At 38.6% G+C, this 15960-nt stretch overlaps 1 protein-coding gene across 1 annotated transcript in view; it reads right to left on the bottom strand.

Moving 5' to 3' along the window:
* Positions 1 to 1164: 1164 nt before the first annotated feature.
* Positions 1165 to 15960, bottom strand: part of LOC116713415 (laminin subunit beta-2-like) — a 40540-nt gene continuing 25744 nt past the window's right edge. Inside the window, 15 exon segments of the mRNA XM_032553556.1 lie at positions 1165 to 1271; positions 1338 to 1389; positions 2140 to 2381; positions 2471 to 2582; positions 2584 to 2625; positions 2628 to 2658; positions 3452 to 3642; positions 3732 to 3913; positions 5066 to 5162; positions 6155 to 6372; positions 6471 to 6695; positions 8076 to 8111; positions 9737 to 9906; positions 10725 to 10956; positions 12040 to 12183. Of these exon segments, the coding sequence (XP_032409447.1) occupies positions 1165 to 1271; positions 1338 to 1389; positions 2140 to 2381; positions 2471 to 2582; positions 2584 to 2625; positions 2628 to 2658; positions 3452 to 3642; positions 3732 to 3913; positions 5066 to 5162; positions 6155 to 6372; positions 6471 to 6695; positions 8076 to 8111; positions 9737 to 9906; positions 10725 to 10956; positions 12040 to 12183 (2081 nt within the window).

Genomic DNA, 15960 nt, shown 5'->3' with positions numbered 1-15960 from the left:
CCCCCGTCCTCAGTCCCTCAACACCGACGCACTTTGAAGATCCCATTTTTCCACCCATTGATTTCTTTCTCTCACCAATGTCGCCATATGAGGATCCTATTTTTTCATCCCCGTCCTCAGTCCCTCAACGCTGACTCACTTTGAAGATCCTATTTTGTCATCCCCCGTCCTCAGTCCCCACACCAACGCACTTGAAGATCCTATTTTGTCATCCCCCATCCTCAGTCCCTCAACATCGACGCACTTGAAGATCCCATTTTTCCACCCATTGATTTCTTTCTCTCACCAATGTCGCCATATGAGGATCCTATTTTGTCATCCCCCGTCCTCAGTCCCTCAACACCGACGCACTTTGAAGATCCTATTTTGTCACCCAGTGTTTTCAGTCTCTCACCAATGTCGACATATGAGGATCCTATTTTGTCATCCCCGTCCTCAGTCCCTCAACACCGACGCACTTTGAAGATCCTATTTTGTCACCCTGTGTCAGTCTCTCACCAATGTCGCCATATGAGGATCCATTCTGTCACCCCTCGTTTTCCGTCCTTCACCATCAATGCACTTTGAAGATTCAACTTTGTCATACCTGACTTCTTTTTATGGATGGGGACTGAAGAGGACACAGTAGAGGAAGCAATACCTTCAACATCTAGTGAATTACAGCAAGACAGAGTCCAGACACTGTTTTTTAGATCTCACTACGTCTTGTCAAGTGACTCTGATTAGATTGGGATCTGTAAAAACTGAAGACCTATTTGGGAAGTCGCATTAGGACATCATCATTTCTCTCATATTTTTTATTAAAGCCATTGGGTTTCTAGGCAGACTGTGGAAGCCTTCGGTAGCGCCTTGCACCGGGCTTTTCTTTGTTCCGCTGCTAAATTTAGTATTTTAGATGTTAAGGTTTCTGGCAGGACTGAGGAAGCCTTAGGTAGCGCCTTGCACCGGGGCTTTTCTTCGTCTTTGTGTTTCCTCTCAACTCGTCCTGTTTCAGGGTGTAATAGTGGTGCTTCCCTACACGCTGCTTTCCAAATAGTAAATTATTCTGTCCTGTTCCTCTACTAATGCAGTCTCCCAGTTTTTAATCTTTCAGGTTTTAGCTGCTCATCGCTGGATTCTTTCATCGTTGTCCATGTGGTTCCTGCTTTCTGGATCCCTTGTTTTTCACACCGCTTGTAAGTTTTTGCATTCTACCTTCACATCATGCTGGTGGCAGATCTCTGATTCTCTGATCATTCCAGGTTGGATCTCGTCAGCCTGTAAACCTCCACCTTCAACACCACCAGTCAGACAGTGGAAGATAAGAGAACCCAGTTAACAAAAAAACAGTAAAAAACCTATTTCCACAGGGGTTCTCGTGCAGGGAACGTCGTCTAGAGAACCACAAATCTGTCGGCGCAAACAGAGAATATTAGCAGAGCTTCAAAGCTAAAGTAAATACGGAATCAATTTTAACTTTCCTCAAATGTATGTAATATTAAAAGTGATTAAAGGTGTTATATATGCTTGTCATAAGAAAACTTTTTACTGGATGATAAATTGTCCCAGAAATATTGTGATAAACGATAATGTTGTTTTCAGACTATTTTCAACAAATATACTCATAATAATGCAAGTTCGTTATCTCAAAGACCAATTAACTTTAATTTTGGGGGAAAAAAATTAACACTGGAACTGTTAGATATTTTAAATATCCAAAACGAAACAACAACCAAAACATGAAACGGAAATAAAAGCCACAAACAAAAGAAACCATAAATAAAAGGGTTTATCATGTTTCTGTAAACAAAATTGCCCTGAAAAATAAATCATTAGAATGGAAATTATTGAGCTCATTTTAATAAAGTCTATTGTGTCAGGCTTACTGTAATGTAAAATATTCTACAAATTTTCATTTTAGTTAGAATTACTTAGGAATCTAAGAAACCAAATAAAACTATTTTATGTCGGTGCCTTTTCTTTATTTTAATTGAGTAGGAATAAGACGGTGGCTGAGATGTGATAAGATCAGTTGGCAATTGCCGATCACCGAAAAATGAAGGAAATCGGGCCGATTTATCGGTGCATGGGATTAAAAAACATCTTGTGTTGTCAAAAACTTGAAAGCAGTGCTTCAAAGAATTAAGCGATGGACCCAACCTTCTCATTGAGCGTTTTCATGTCCAGACCCTGGGCTCGGGCCTTCAGCTCCCCCAGTGCTCGCTTGTTTGCTGAGTTCTTCCGACTGAAGTCGTCCTTCTTCGAGGCAATGAGGCGCTCGGTGCGGCGGCGAGTGTCTGCCGACTGACTGACCGTGCTAGGCTTGGTGGTGGTTGACTGGTTGGCCCGTCGCTCAGCATCTCGAGACATGTTGTAGGAGCTGCGGATGCTGTCATACGCTCCTGGAGGAAGAAAAAGGATCAATTCAGTTGGGGTACGTGTTAGAAATGGAAAACACAACAGTTTCGTCTGAGCTTGGCTTCATTCCCACCTAAGAAGTTAGAGTTTTTCAGAATATCCAGTTGATGTTTTAGCTGCTCAGATGTGAGGTTCAGTTCTCGAGCCTCCCGCTCCAGAGTGTTCAGCTCCTTGCTTGCGTCAGAGGTTTCGGTCATGGATGATTGTTAAATCTCCCTCCACCGTGGTTTAGGGGCTTCGGTTGTCTCACCAATTTGTGCCCTTGGATACACAACAAGGTTGAATAATATAAGAGGAGTTTTTTATGCTTATAATGATATGTGAGCATTTATGAATGACAGCTTTCTGTATCTTTACATTCATTATTCATACTGTGACAGAGAGGAGAAGGACGTTTTAAGAAACAATGTTCTTCAGTGTATCAATGTGTGCTACAAGCTACACATATGAGCCAGTTCAAAAAAACTGTACAAAATGAACTGATTGGAAAATACAACGATGTGTTAGGGCCACTGTAGATCGGAAAAAAGAGAGAAGGAATAAATTTCCACAAAAATTACTCAGAAATTGTCTAAAAAAAACAAGGACATTTCTGAGCTCCAAATGTTGAAACATTTTGACTTTGAAAAGTAAAAAAAAAATCGCAAGAAGAAAAAAAACAAGATTAATCTCAGAAAAAAAACTGAAAATTTTCAGGTTTTTTCTAGAGGATTATTGACTTTTCGGCAGAAATTTACGACATCTTTTTTTCCATCTACAATGGTCGTCGTAATTATTGGATGAGTGCCTTAAAAGCAAAAATTTCTATTGTTGATTAATAATATGCAAGTAATTCTACAATTCATGATGATAATGTCAGGTTTAAGTGTCACTTAATGTAGATGTATATTATTCGGTGTGTGTAGATTTAAATGACTGTATATTAATGTGTATAAGAGGTGTAAAATTGCATGTCAATTGGCATTACTACTTATCTTGTTATTATTTCAGTTTTTATGTTTTATTGTCTGTCAAAAATAAATAAATTAAATGTATTGGAGTGAAGCAGAAGTACCTGAGATCCTCAATAAGAGCCATCAGAGTAGCCACAGCTGCAGTCGTGGCATTTCTTGCGTTGACGATGGCCTGAGCTTGAGCCAGCTTCGCCTCCAGGTCTTTGAAGGTTTTCTCATAAGGTCCAATAAGCCCAGTGCTTTGAATCTCATTGGCTCGCTCCGCAAGAGTCTTGGTGCGTACTGCCAGGTCCTGATGATAAGAGTGAAAACAACAATTCCTCACATTTAATCAGTATTTGTTTGAGGATCAACTCCCTTGTTTTTCACTCAGAGCTGCACCTGCACTATCCGATCCCAGTCCCCGAAGCACTGGTGACAGGGCTGGCAGTTCGGAAACTGGCCGGCAAAGCCTCTGGCACACTGGTCGCAGCGGACGCCCGACACCCCCTGCTGGCAGACGCAGTGGCCGGTCGCGCGGTTGCACTGAGACGTCTCAATCCCACGCCAGTCACAGTCGCACGCTACAGAGGGAAAACACGAGAGGACTAGGGCTGCTTAATATTAAAGAAATACATAAATGGGCATAATATTGGTCTGTTTTTATCTTTCTGATTTATGTTTCCTACTAGGTCTGTCGCAATAAACAATAAATCAATTAATCACATAAAAAAACAAGCTCAGTAATTTCCATTTGCATAATTGATGGTTTTTCTCCATTTTCTCTCTCTTTCTACCTGAAACTGGATGATAAAAGTCTTCAGTCTGGTGCTTCGGTCTCAACTAGACATTTTTGAAGGACAATTTGGTTTACTGAGACTTCATAATTCATTTTATTTGTTGCTTTGTTTATTTATTTTGGATATTTTAAATGTCCAAATTTAAATGTCCTGTGTAAAATGTTCATTAGAGTTTAAAGCCTATTGGCGCTTGAGAATGTGTTCTTGCATTATTATACCATTAAAATTATATTACTTGAAAATTGTCTCAAAACAATGATATTATCGCTTATCGTAATAACTTCTGGGACAATTTATTGTCAGGCGAAAATTTGCTATTGTGACAAGCCTTTGTCGTGTGATATACCTTTAGCATTTTTGGCCATGTCAATTATATCTACTGGCTAAATATAGCATTAGCATGAAAAATACAACTTTAGAGCTCTTAAAATGTATTAGCCAACAATTACTGCACTCCAATATGATATTGTCCTCAACAATATGATTATTGCACACACACAGACTGACGATGCAGTTGAGATGTACTGTCAAGTACTAGTGAATGGTAATGGCAAAGATTATTTAGCTTTTTAACACAATGAATAAAAGATGTCGCAATATTGTAATATTTACAGTGCATTCTGCTACAGGATTCTCAAAATCCATAATTAATTAGTTTAATTGTAATGAATTAATTATTGGAAACTAATTTACTAATCAAATACTCATTAATCGGTGCTAAAACATGCAGTTTCAACACCGGCAATAACATTTACGTTTATTTTCTTATTTTAAAAAGTAATTGAATTATTTGTATATTTGTGTTTTTTATGTATTTTTTTAATATTACATAAAATTGGCTTGAGCAGTTGAGAAAAACATCTGCAGAATGTGCTAAAATACCTAGCTGCAGCTCTGACCATGTGTACTAAGATACTGAGTCGTTACATTTCTGACCTCTGCACAGAGTCCGGGGGTCTCCCCAGAAGTTCTCCTCACATTCTGTGCAGGTCTTTCCTCCAAACCCTTCTCGGCATTGACACTGCCCTGTAAACTGTGGGACAGAAAGCAAAAAAATACAACTATTAGGACTTTAAACTTACTTTAAATTTCCTTCCAGATCAAAGGATCTCCTTTCATCTTTTTTCTTAGCTTCCATAAACTCCTTAATGCTAAAATAATTGTCACTATGCCCATTAATGCCCACAGCTGTAACACTCACAGGCTGCTTCTTGACAAATTCATGTTTTTTTTTTTTTTAACTATTTAAAGCAAAGTTGCACCGATTGTCATTTTCTGGCCGATCACTGATATTCAAAAAGCCTGATCTGCTGATTCTAATTGTGGTTGATACCGATGTTTTAGTCTGGAAATTCGCTAAATATATTGAGAAAGGAAACAGTGGGGTGACTATTGTTAACTGAGTATTTCAGACAATGTGCAGCTGGATCCACCAGAGTTCTCACAACATCACAGAGTTCATAAAAAGTTATGTTATTCCAATGTGTTCAATCCATAGTTCATCTGTAATATCACAGACTTCAAAACCCCAAAACACAGAACACATAGCGCTCCCAAGTATAAGGAAATTGTCGCTCCAGTGCCTGACTAAGATGCTGATGACTGAGAGATGAGAAGCGCTAGCGCCTTCACTGAATTATGAATATAGTCTCATGTAACTGTTTACATTCATCACTGCCATTATTTTCAATGATTTATCACATGAACAGCTTATTCACATGTGATAGCGGTTTCATGCTATTTCATGAAAAAAACACAATTGTGAAATTGTGTTTTTTCAACCATAGCAGAATACAGACAAAAATTTGCGCACATTTGTAATGGAAATGGCTGATTCCAGTCATTTTCAGTGGTGGATAAGATTGATTTTGTATGCAAGTATCGGCTGTCCAATTTCTCGGTGCTTCCCAAATTTTAAGAGTTTACACCATATTTTTTTTATCCTTTATCTTATATGTGGCAAACATCCAATGTCAAGCAACATGAACTGCCACAGCATAGTGCTTAGCTCCATGCCTAACTTACTTCATTGCAGGAGGATGTGACAGAGTTGTTGGGATCACAGTTGCATGCTTCACAGCCATTCCCACTGGCCAGGTTCCAGTGGTTGGGGGCGCAGTGGTCGCACGACAGACCTACCACATTTGCCAGACACTGACACTGGCCCGTGGCACGCTGGCACACACAGTCTTCACGCTCCATGCACTGGCTGCGCTCCGTGCCCAAAAAGTTGCATATGCACTCTGAACAAGAAAAAAATAAAGAAATAAACAACAGTCTGTCGATAAAACAATCTATTTTTTTTTCTGGATAGATTATGTTTTAGAAAACTGTTACAAACTCCTGCAGTTGCGTCGGGATGCATCTCCAAAGTATCCGCTCCTGCAGATGCCACAGTTGGGGCCCTCTGTGTTGTAAAGGCACTTCCTGCACTCCCCCATCCGCCTGTCGCATGAGTCCATGTCTGACATGTCTATGTTATTGTTGCACTGGCATGGCTGGCAGCGCCCTCCCGGCTGAGAGGGGTTGCCGTAGTAACCTGGGGCGCATTCTTCACACCGGGCGCCTGAGTTGAAACAGGAGGAGGAGGAGGAGCAAACAAATTTCATTGAAAGGTGCACTTAAGGATTTCTCAACTTGATTTTACGGTGGATGGAATGGGAGGGAAGCAGGGATGTTGTTAAACTTGCAGCAGAAATGGGTCATTTTGCTTTAACTGTGTTTTTTTTCCCTAATATTAAATTAAGACTAAATAGTTACAGGCAGCCATTTTCTTCTCAAAAAACAAAAGTCTTAAAAGGATGGAGATAAACATATGTGGAAAGTTGTGTCACCAGTATCAGCTTTATTTACTCATAGCTAAACATAAAATAGTGAGGAGGATGCAGTGTCTTTAAAAAGTATTTGGATCTTTTCCTGTTTAAATGCTTTACAAATCAAACATTATCAAAAAACTGTGGCTTTTTTTGACCAAAACTTTACACTATTAATGACAAAATAATGACAAATAAAAATGATCATCCTCAAAGTAATAATACCTTCTAAAAGATTGTTTTTTTTAATGTACTTTTAAACTGACAAGCTTCAGCAGATTGCATCTTCTATTCTGTTATTATGGAATGTGATTTTATGTAAAAAAAAAAAAAAAAAAAAAAAAAAAGCTTAAAACCCCATAATCTTGTTTTTGAATTAAAACAGAACAAACGTTTTTCTAGTAATTGCTTTTTTACACAACCATTATGATTTTATCTCAGCTTCTGGTGTATATAGCTACCACTCACAGTAGAATGGTTAAAATTCAGATTTGGAAACATCCTCAGTAAAATCTGATTTGACTATGTGCATGTTAAAGATGACAAAAAAACAGATCGGAGCTCAGCCACAAAAGTTGTCATTTTCCGAATCAATTCATTAATTTTAACTTAAGTGTATGACATTGCTATTTTCCTTTATCTAACATTTTAACAGTGAACAACTTAAAGATATAACAAATATCACCACAAAACAAGGACTAAAATGCTTTTTATAGTGACATCATTCAGTCGTGCATCAACTGCTTAACAAGACACTGAACCAGACTGAGGAACAGCCAGTTTTACTTACTGTAGAAAGATTCTGGGTCAGGTCTCTGTTTGATTATTATTAACACTGACCTGGTTAATTTGGTTGTTGAATCATTTAATCTGTGTTTGTTACCTTAGGTGCAAACATCACAACACAGCCAGTGAGAGAAAACACTGAACCATTTTTTGAACCAGGTCTCACATGGAAGTGTGTTGTGGCACAACGGTGCTGCTGGGTTCATGCATGGGTAAGACTGGTGGGACAGTAGGACAGTAGATGCAGGACAGTAGGCTCGGTGGATTAAAACAAAACAAACAAAATATAAAATAAAAAAATAGGAGAGGGTAGCAGGAATGAGAGGGGGCCAACTGTCATTACTCACGCTTAAAAACGGTCGCCCCGGAGCGTTTAACAATCCCTGTGCCAGTAGTACAGGGGAGGAAGGAAATGAAAACCATTACCATTCACTAAAGCCCACACAGAAACACTACTGTTGCTACCTCACTGGAGGTTTTTCCTTCATAAAAAGTGCCTTGAAAATTGCTTGACCCTTATAGATCTGCTCTGGTTCTGCTTTTTTGCGATACTAAAATGTTTCAGATTATCAAGCTAATTTTAACATCAGGCTAAGATGATTACAAAAAGCAGGGGTTAAAGTTAGGGTTAGAAGAATATCCAGCTGTCAGTTTGTGACCTAGATCTCAATTGCGCTGAGCTTATTAGGCAGCAGCACAACCACCTGAAGCAAAGCAGCCAGTTTAATAACTCCAAAAACAAACAAAAAAGTAGATTTTAGAAAAGATGACTTAAAAGAACTACTTAAAGAACTTAAATTTGAAGGCCATGCCAGGCAATTTAATGCAGAAAAACCCTCCAATGTGGCCGAATTAAAAACAATTTGGTAAAGAGGAGTGGGCCAAAATTCCCCACAGCAAAGTAAAAGACTCATTGTGAGACGTTGCACATGTTTGATGGTAGCTAGTAGGACCAATAGTTGGCATGACCCTTTATCACGTCTAAGAAAGTTTTTTTAAAAATCACATAGGATTAGATATATTTGGATAGCTTATTTTTCCTAAGGCGTGAAATAATCAAAAACAAATTTTTTTATTTACTTAAGTTAACTCTGTCTGAGAGAAAAGAAAAATATGATGAGCTGAAAGATTCATTTGTGACAAAAAAAGCAAACACTTTGACAACACAGCACAAATGTATCTATATCAATCTATATCTATATCGATCTATATTTACAGGGGTGCCTACAGGATATTATTGGAGGGTACGCACAAAACTATCATTGCACCTGATCCACACAAACACAGCCACATCCAAAACACGCATGAACCGCACAAACCTAAACCACACTGGTAGGACACATGAACGCAAAGTGCATGGCACGGAAGCCGCAGATCTGATCCACACTTGGCTCAACTGTCATGCACAGTGCGACACACGCACAAACTTATATGCCCACATAGCATTTTGTAATTTAAAAAAAATAAATTATACTAAATAATAAAGACAGGAAAGCAAAGCCTACCGGTGTGAGGAGCAGGATGCTGACTCGGGTGGTTTATCTGAGACTTCCAGAGAAGGATGTGAAGCGACAAAGTTTGCTTCATTTCTACTCTTTGTGACATTTTGACAAGATTTAACTGTTTAACTCTCCCAGTCTAGTGTGACGCTGAGGAAGAGCGCGGAAGATGTCACAGTGTGTCAATGGAGAATCGATGGGGTGTCTCGTCAGCGGACCCATAGCAAATGGGGAAAATAATGAAAAGCAAAATAACTATCATATTTTTTTCCGAGCAAAACCTCAAGGTACGCACAGTGCGTACTGCCGTACAGCTTCAGGCACCCCTGTATATTTATATTAATCGGTAGATAGATCGATCCAGATATGTAACATATAATGCATAGATGCATACATGTACACACATATGTACATAAAATCCTGTTTCATTGCATTAAATTAATTACATCCATTTAATTTCCATCTATCCACACTTTCATCAATGTAACTTTTACTTATTTGATGCTTACCTGTGTAACCTTGGTTACAGTTGCAGATAATTTGTCGATTGCGGCTGTCCTGGTAACAAGATGTGGCAAAGTGGCGTCCACTGTGGGGTCCATCTGGACATGGGCACGGGCGACACTGACCACCAGATGATATACCCAAAACTGGGTTCCCATAATAACCATTGGCACACCTACAGGAATACAAATAAATTTAATATAACTTTTAATGTAAAGTAAAGAAAAAAATCATGGATCATAGGATGTAAGTTTCCTAAAACTACCGTCGAGATCAAAGTTATTGTAATGTTTTGCGGTAAATGGTGGCGAGGCAGACGCAGTGGACCCAGGTTGAAGAGAAGAAAATCATGATTTAATGATAAAGTACAATAATCCAGGCAGCACAGATGAGCGGAAGGCTAATGGCTCAATACTGGTAGCAATTGGTACGACATGACATGCTGACAAGACAACTAGACAAGACAGTAGAATAGACGAGGACCCAACAAAGAACAACAAACACAGATGGATTTAAATACACAGGGAGACAATCAGGGGAAACAAGGAACAGGTGTAACTAATCAAGGGGTGGACAGGACAACACAGAGACTCCACTGAACACTGAAACCTAAATAAACACACAGAAACCTACAGTTATATTCATAGTGAGTTAAACAAATATCATTTAGCTCATAAGGAAACAAAAGAAAATGCTAAAGACATTATATCTGGGTTATTCTGGCAGCATTTAGGAACTGTTCACATAAATAAAAATTTCAAATAAACATTTTGTTTTCTTAAGTGAAAAAATAATTCCTCTGACCTGATTACAGGAGACGCAAGAAACTCATTCAAAGAAAATGAGAAAAGAGTTTAGTCACAACTGAAGTTAGTTCAAATTGATCTCTTGCTCTGTAAGTGGTGCACATAATATCTTACTGCATTGCATAATTCAATGTCTCATTTAACTCATTGCAATAAAGTTATAACCAAATGTATTCTGGAAAGCCACCTGTCACAACTGTCCCCGCCGGTGTTATCCCTGCAGTTGATGCAGACTCCGCTTCTCTGGTCACAGTGGTTGGCATGTCCGTTACAGTGGCAGGGTCGGCAGCTGGGAAAGCCCCAATGACCCGCCTGACACCCGTCGCATCTCTGACCAAACGCCCCGGGACGGCACTGGCACTGCCCGGTGTACTTGTCACAGAGTCGAGTCACCGACCCGTCTAAGCTGCACTCGCATGCTGCCGAGACAAAGCACAGGATGTGGGGCAAGGAGCAGTAGATTGGGTGGGGTTAAAGGAGGAAAGGCTGGGAAGAGCCTTTCCTCTTCCTCTTAAGTAAATATTTTCTTTTAGAAATATTTACTTAGAAACAGTAGAGGGTACCAACTATAAGCCTTTCAACTTCCTAAAGGTGTGTAACATTGAATCTAACATTAAATCCTATGCAAAGATTTCACATATTACATTGCCTTGAAAACGAATTTATACCCATTCAACTTTTCACATTTCACCACGTTTCAACCATAAACTACTACATATTTTATTGAATCTTACCTGAAAGGTGTAACACAGTCTAGCACAGTTATGATATAGAATGAAAATTATATAATTTTTGAGATTAAAGCCTGAAAAGTGTGCAGTGCATTTGGATTTGCCCCCAGCCAGTGACTCATTATTGCTACTTCTACTATTTTTGCTTTGATTACAGCTGTAAACCTTTTTGGGAATGTCTAGACCAGCTTTGTAATATCTACAACTAAAATAAAATATTTCTGCTAATTCTTCCTTGCAAAATATCTCAAGCTGGGCGTGCCGTGGTGGCGTAGGGGATAGCGCGACCCATGTTTGGAGGCCTTGAGTCCTTGACGCGGCCGTCGCGGGTAAGACTCCCGGACCCGACAATATTTGCCGCATGTCTTCCCCCTTTCCTGTCAGCCTACTTTCATATAAGGGACACTAGAGCCCACAAAAGACCCCCTGGAGGGGTAAAAAAATATATATCTCAAGCTGGGTCAAAACAGAAGGAAAACATCTGAACAATAATTTTCATGCCCAGGTGACGCTCTGGTTCTCTCTAACAGGACTTTGTATGACTTTCTTTTAACCGACACTCTTCCATAAAGACCAGAATTGTGAAGTGCCAGACTTACAGTTGTCTGATCGACAAAATTACAGATTTATTGAACCAAGGATATCCAAAGCATGGATATTGTTTTCTAACTTTGAGAAAAATCCACTACACTCTTAATCTTAAAGTTAATCAAAAGCCCTGTAGAGGAATTAAGGAAGAAGGTACTGTGTGTCTTCATGTGAGCTCCTCACGTATGCAGCCTGAGGGTCCAAAGCCGTAGGTTCCCGGTGCACACTTGTCACAGCGCCGACCAATGATGTTGGACCTGCATCGACACTGGCCCCCACGGGGATCACAAAGGGAGCTGATGGACCCCTGAGGGTCACAGTTGCAAGCTGGTGGAGCGAAAACATGAGCATGAGCAAAAACAAGATATACATACTTGCCAAAGTTGAAATATATATATATTTCTATATGAGTATATTAGGGCTGCCAAAGTTAACGGGTTAATCACACACCATTAATGTTTTTACTGTGCAATTATTGCACAGGTTTCTGTACTTTTTGGACCTCGTCTCTACAGTTTGAACGTTATCTTCTTTGTTTCAATTGTTTCTTTGAGGTGCTGATCTCTTGTTTCTTGAAAAAATGTCCCTCTCTCTCCCCTCCAGCCTACCTCTTCTGTTACTCAGCAATGTCTGACATTCTACTTCTGAGAGAGAGGGAAACAGGAATAACCTGGAACTATTTTACTTTTGCAGACGAAAACAACATTTATCAAAGCATTATTTTGCATGCAGTGATTCACTACTGAAGCAAAATGAACTTGCATAAACAAATGAAGAACATGAAAAACTAGAAAATTTCGGAAGAAATTTAGCCGGGGCCTGCCAAGGCGCGCCCGTCGGGCATGGGCCCGGCGTCGTCACGCCACAAATCGGCATCGACGCCAAAGAACGCCGCGACGTAATCAGTGGCACGCGGAGAACCGCAAGAACGTTAAGCGAGGCGGACGTGCACCGTTCGGTACGATTTAAAATGTTGTCAAGGCTTTTATTTTGGAAGTTTTGTTAAACTTCATTTCAAAGGGCCAAACTAATCCCAAGCGTAATAGTCCTTGGGTTAAAATAGTTATATAATGCTCAAAACACAAGTAGCTGATGTAAAAATATTCAAGGCTTTTATTTTGAAATTTTTAGTATGCTTCATTTTAAAGTTCTGAACTAATACCACGTGTAAGAGTGCTTTGGATGAAAAAGTCAAATAAAGCGAAAAAGAGCAATTACGTCATGTAAAAATATTCAAGGCTTTTATTTTGAAACTTTTGTTAAGCTTCATTTCAAAGGGCCAAACTAATACCATGTGTAACAGTGCTTTGGATGAAAAAGTCAAATAAAGCCAAAAAGAGCAATTACGTCATGTAAAAATATTCAAGGCTTTTATTTTGAAATTTGCAGGATGCTTCATTTCAAAGGGCCAAACTAATCCCATGCGTAATAGTCCTTAGGTAAAAATAGTTATATAATGCTCAAAACACAAGTAGCTGATGTAAAAATATTCAAGGCTTTTATTTTGAAATTTTCATCAAGCTTAATTTTAAATTGCCACACTAATCCCATGTGTAACAATTGCTGGGTTAAATCAGTTATATAAAGCTCAAAAGAGCAATTTTCTGATGTAAAAATATTCAAGGCTTTTATTTTGAAATTTTTGTTAAGCTTCATTTCAAAGGGCCAAACTAATACCATGTGTAACAGTGCTTTGGATGAAAAAGTCAAATAAAGCCAAAAAGAGCAATTACATGATGTAAAAATATTCAAGGCTTTTATTGTGAAATTTTTGTTAAGCTTCATTTTAAAGTTCAAAACTAATCCCATGTGTAACAGTTACTGAGTTAAATCAGTTATATACAGCCCATAGCAGCAATTAGTTCTAAAGGCCAGTTCAGTCCTGATCTGTTTCAACTCAGGGTTTCACTATAGATAGAACTACAATGATGCGTATTTGTAGTCCAAATCAGCAGCCAATAGCCTCTTGAGTTCCGTTGCTATGTTAAATAAGTTTCACACCAAGGTGTGAAGTGTTACTGAAAGAGCCTGAGAGCCTCAGAAAATCCTGTCGCATGACTTTGCTCTGAAGCACCGTGACAGAAAACCGTACGGTCTAGATAAATTTCGAAAACATTTTACCGGAGCAGACAGGCGTATCAATGTCAGGACCGATTTTGATACTAATCGTGCGATATTTGTGGCCGTGATGGCGATTTCAAAAATGATTTGGGCTGAAAAAGTTGTCTTCATCTCTCACTCTAAGCAGCCAGAGAGACACTCTAACTTTAGGAAAAATGAGAAACTTTGGGTCGCTTAGAGACAAATTGTGGACAAACCGTAACTGGTATCGACGAGCCATCTTCACTTTCGAAGAGATCACAGACGTATCTACAAAATGAAATTTGAATGGCATTTCTAGGTGAATTTGTGACGACACAGAAAATCCTCAAAAATAGGGTATTTCTAGGATTTTTCCCATTGACTTATAATGGGGTTTTTTTCGTAGTTTTTTGCGAATTATGTCGCCACGTTAACCCCAAATCCCACCAAAAGTAATAGCTCCAATGGCGTGAATTTTCTGCACGTTTTGATACCTCATTTGTAGGTGTGCACCCAGCGGTATGAGCCGCATTAACGGTTACGGAAGAAAAATAAAGAATAACTAGAAAATTTCGGAAGAAATTTAGCCGGGGCCTGCCAAGGCGCGCCCGTCGGGCATGGGCCCGGCGTCGTCACGCCACAAATTGGCGTCGACGCTAAAGGACGCCGCGACGTGATCAGTGGCACGCGGAGAACCGCAAGAACGTTAAGCGAGGCGGACGTGCACCGTTCGGTACGATTTAAAATGTTGTCAAGGCTTTTATTTTGGAAGTTTTGTTAAACTTCATTTCAAAGGGCCAAACTAATACCATGTGTAACAGTGCTTTGGATGAAAAAGTCAAATAAAGCCAAAAAGAGCAATTACATGATGTAAAAATATTCAAGGCTTTTATTTTGAAACTTTTGTTAAGCTTCATTTCAAAGGGCCAAACTAATACCATGTGTAACAGTGCTTTGGATGAAAAAGTCAAATAAAGCCAAAAAGAGCAATTACATGATGTAAAAATATTCAAGGCTTTTATTTTGAAATTTTTGTTAATCTTCATTTCAAAGGACCAAACTAATACCATGTGTAACAGTGCTTTGGATGAAAAAGTCAAATAAAGGCAAAAAGAGCAATTACGTCATGTAAAAATATTCAAGGCTTTTATTTTGAAATTTGCAGGATGCTTCATTTCAAAGGGCCAAACTAATACCATGTGTAACAGTGCTTTGGATGAAAAAGTCAAATAAAGCCAAAAAGAGCAATTACGTCATGTAAAAATATTCAAGGCTTTTATTTTGAAATTTTTGTTAAGCTAATCCCATGTGTAACAAACTAATCCCATGTGTAACAGTGCTTTGGATGAAAAAGTCATACAAAGCCAAAAACAGCAATTACATGATTTAAAAATATTCAAGGCTTTTATTTTGAAATTTTCATTACGCTTCATTTTAAAGTTCTGAACTAATACCATGTGTAACAGTGCTTTGGATGAAAAAGTCAAATAAAGCCAAAAAGAGCAATTACATGATGTAAAAATATTCAAGGCTTTTATTTTGAAATTATTATTATGCTCCATTTTCAAAGTTCCGAACTAATCCCATGTGTAACATTGCTTTGGATGAAAAAGTCATATACGGCCAAAAAGAGCAATTACGTCATGTAAAAATATTCAAGGCTTTTATTTTGAAATTTTCAGTATGCTTAATTTTAAAGTTCCAAACTAATCCCATGTGTAACAGTGCTTTGGATGAAAAAGTCACATAGAGCCAAAAACAGCAATTGCCTGATGTAAAAATATTCAAGGCTTTTATTTTGAAATTATTATTATGCTCCATTTTAAAGTTCCGAACTAATCCCATGTGTAACATTGCTTTGGATGAAAAAGTCATATACGGCCAAAAAGAGCAATTACGTCATGTAAAATATTCAAGGCTTTTATTTTGAAATTTTCAGTATGCTTAATTTTAAAGTTCCAAACTAATCCCATGTGTAACATTGCTTTGGATGAAAAAGTCATATACGGCCAAAAAGAGCAA

This window comes from Xiphophorus hellerii, chromosome 22, assembly GCF_003331165.1.
Source record: "Xiphophorus hellerii strain 12219 chromosome 22, Xiphophorus_hellerii-4.1, whole genome shotgun sequence".
Taxonomy (NCBI): domain Eukaryota; kingdom Metazoa; phylum Chordata; class Actinopteri; order Cyprinodontiformes; family Poeciliidae; genus Xiphophorus; species Xiphophorus hellerii.
This window is presented reverse-complemented; position numbering and strand designations above follow the sequence as displayed.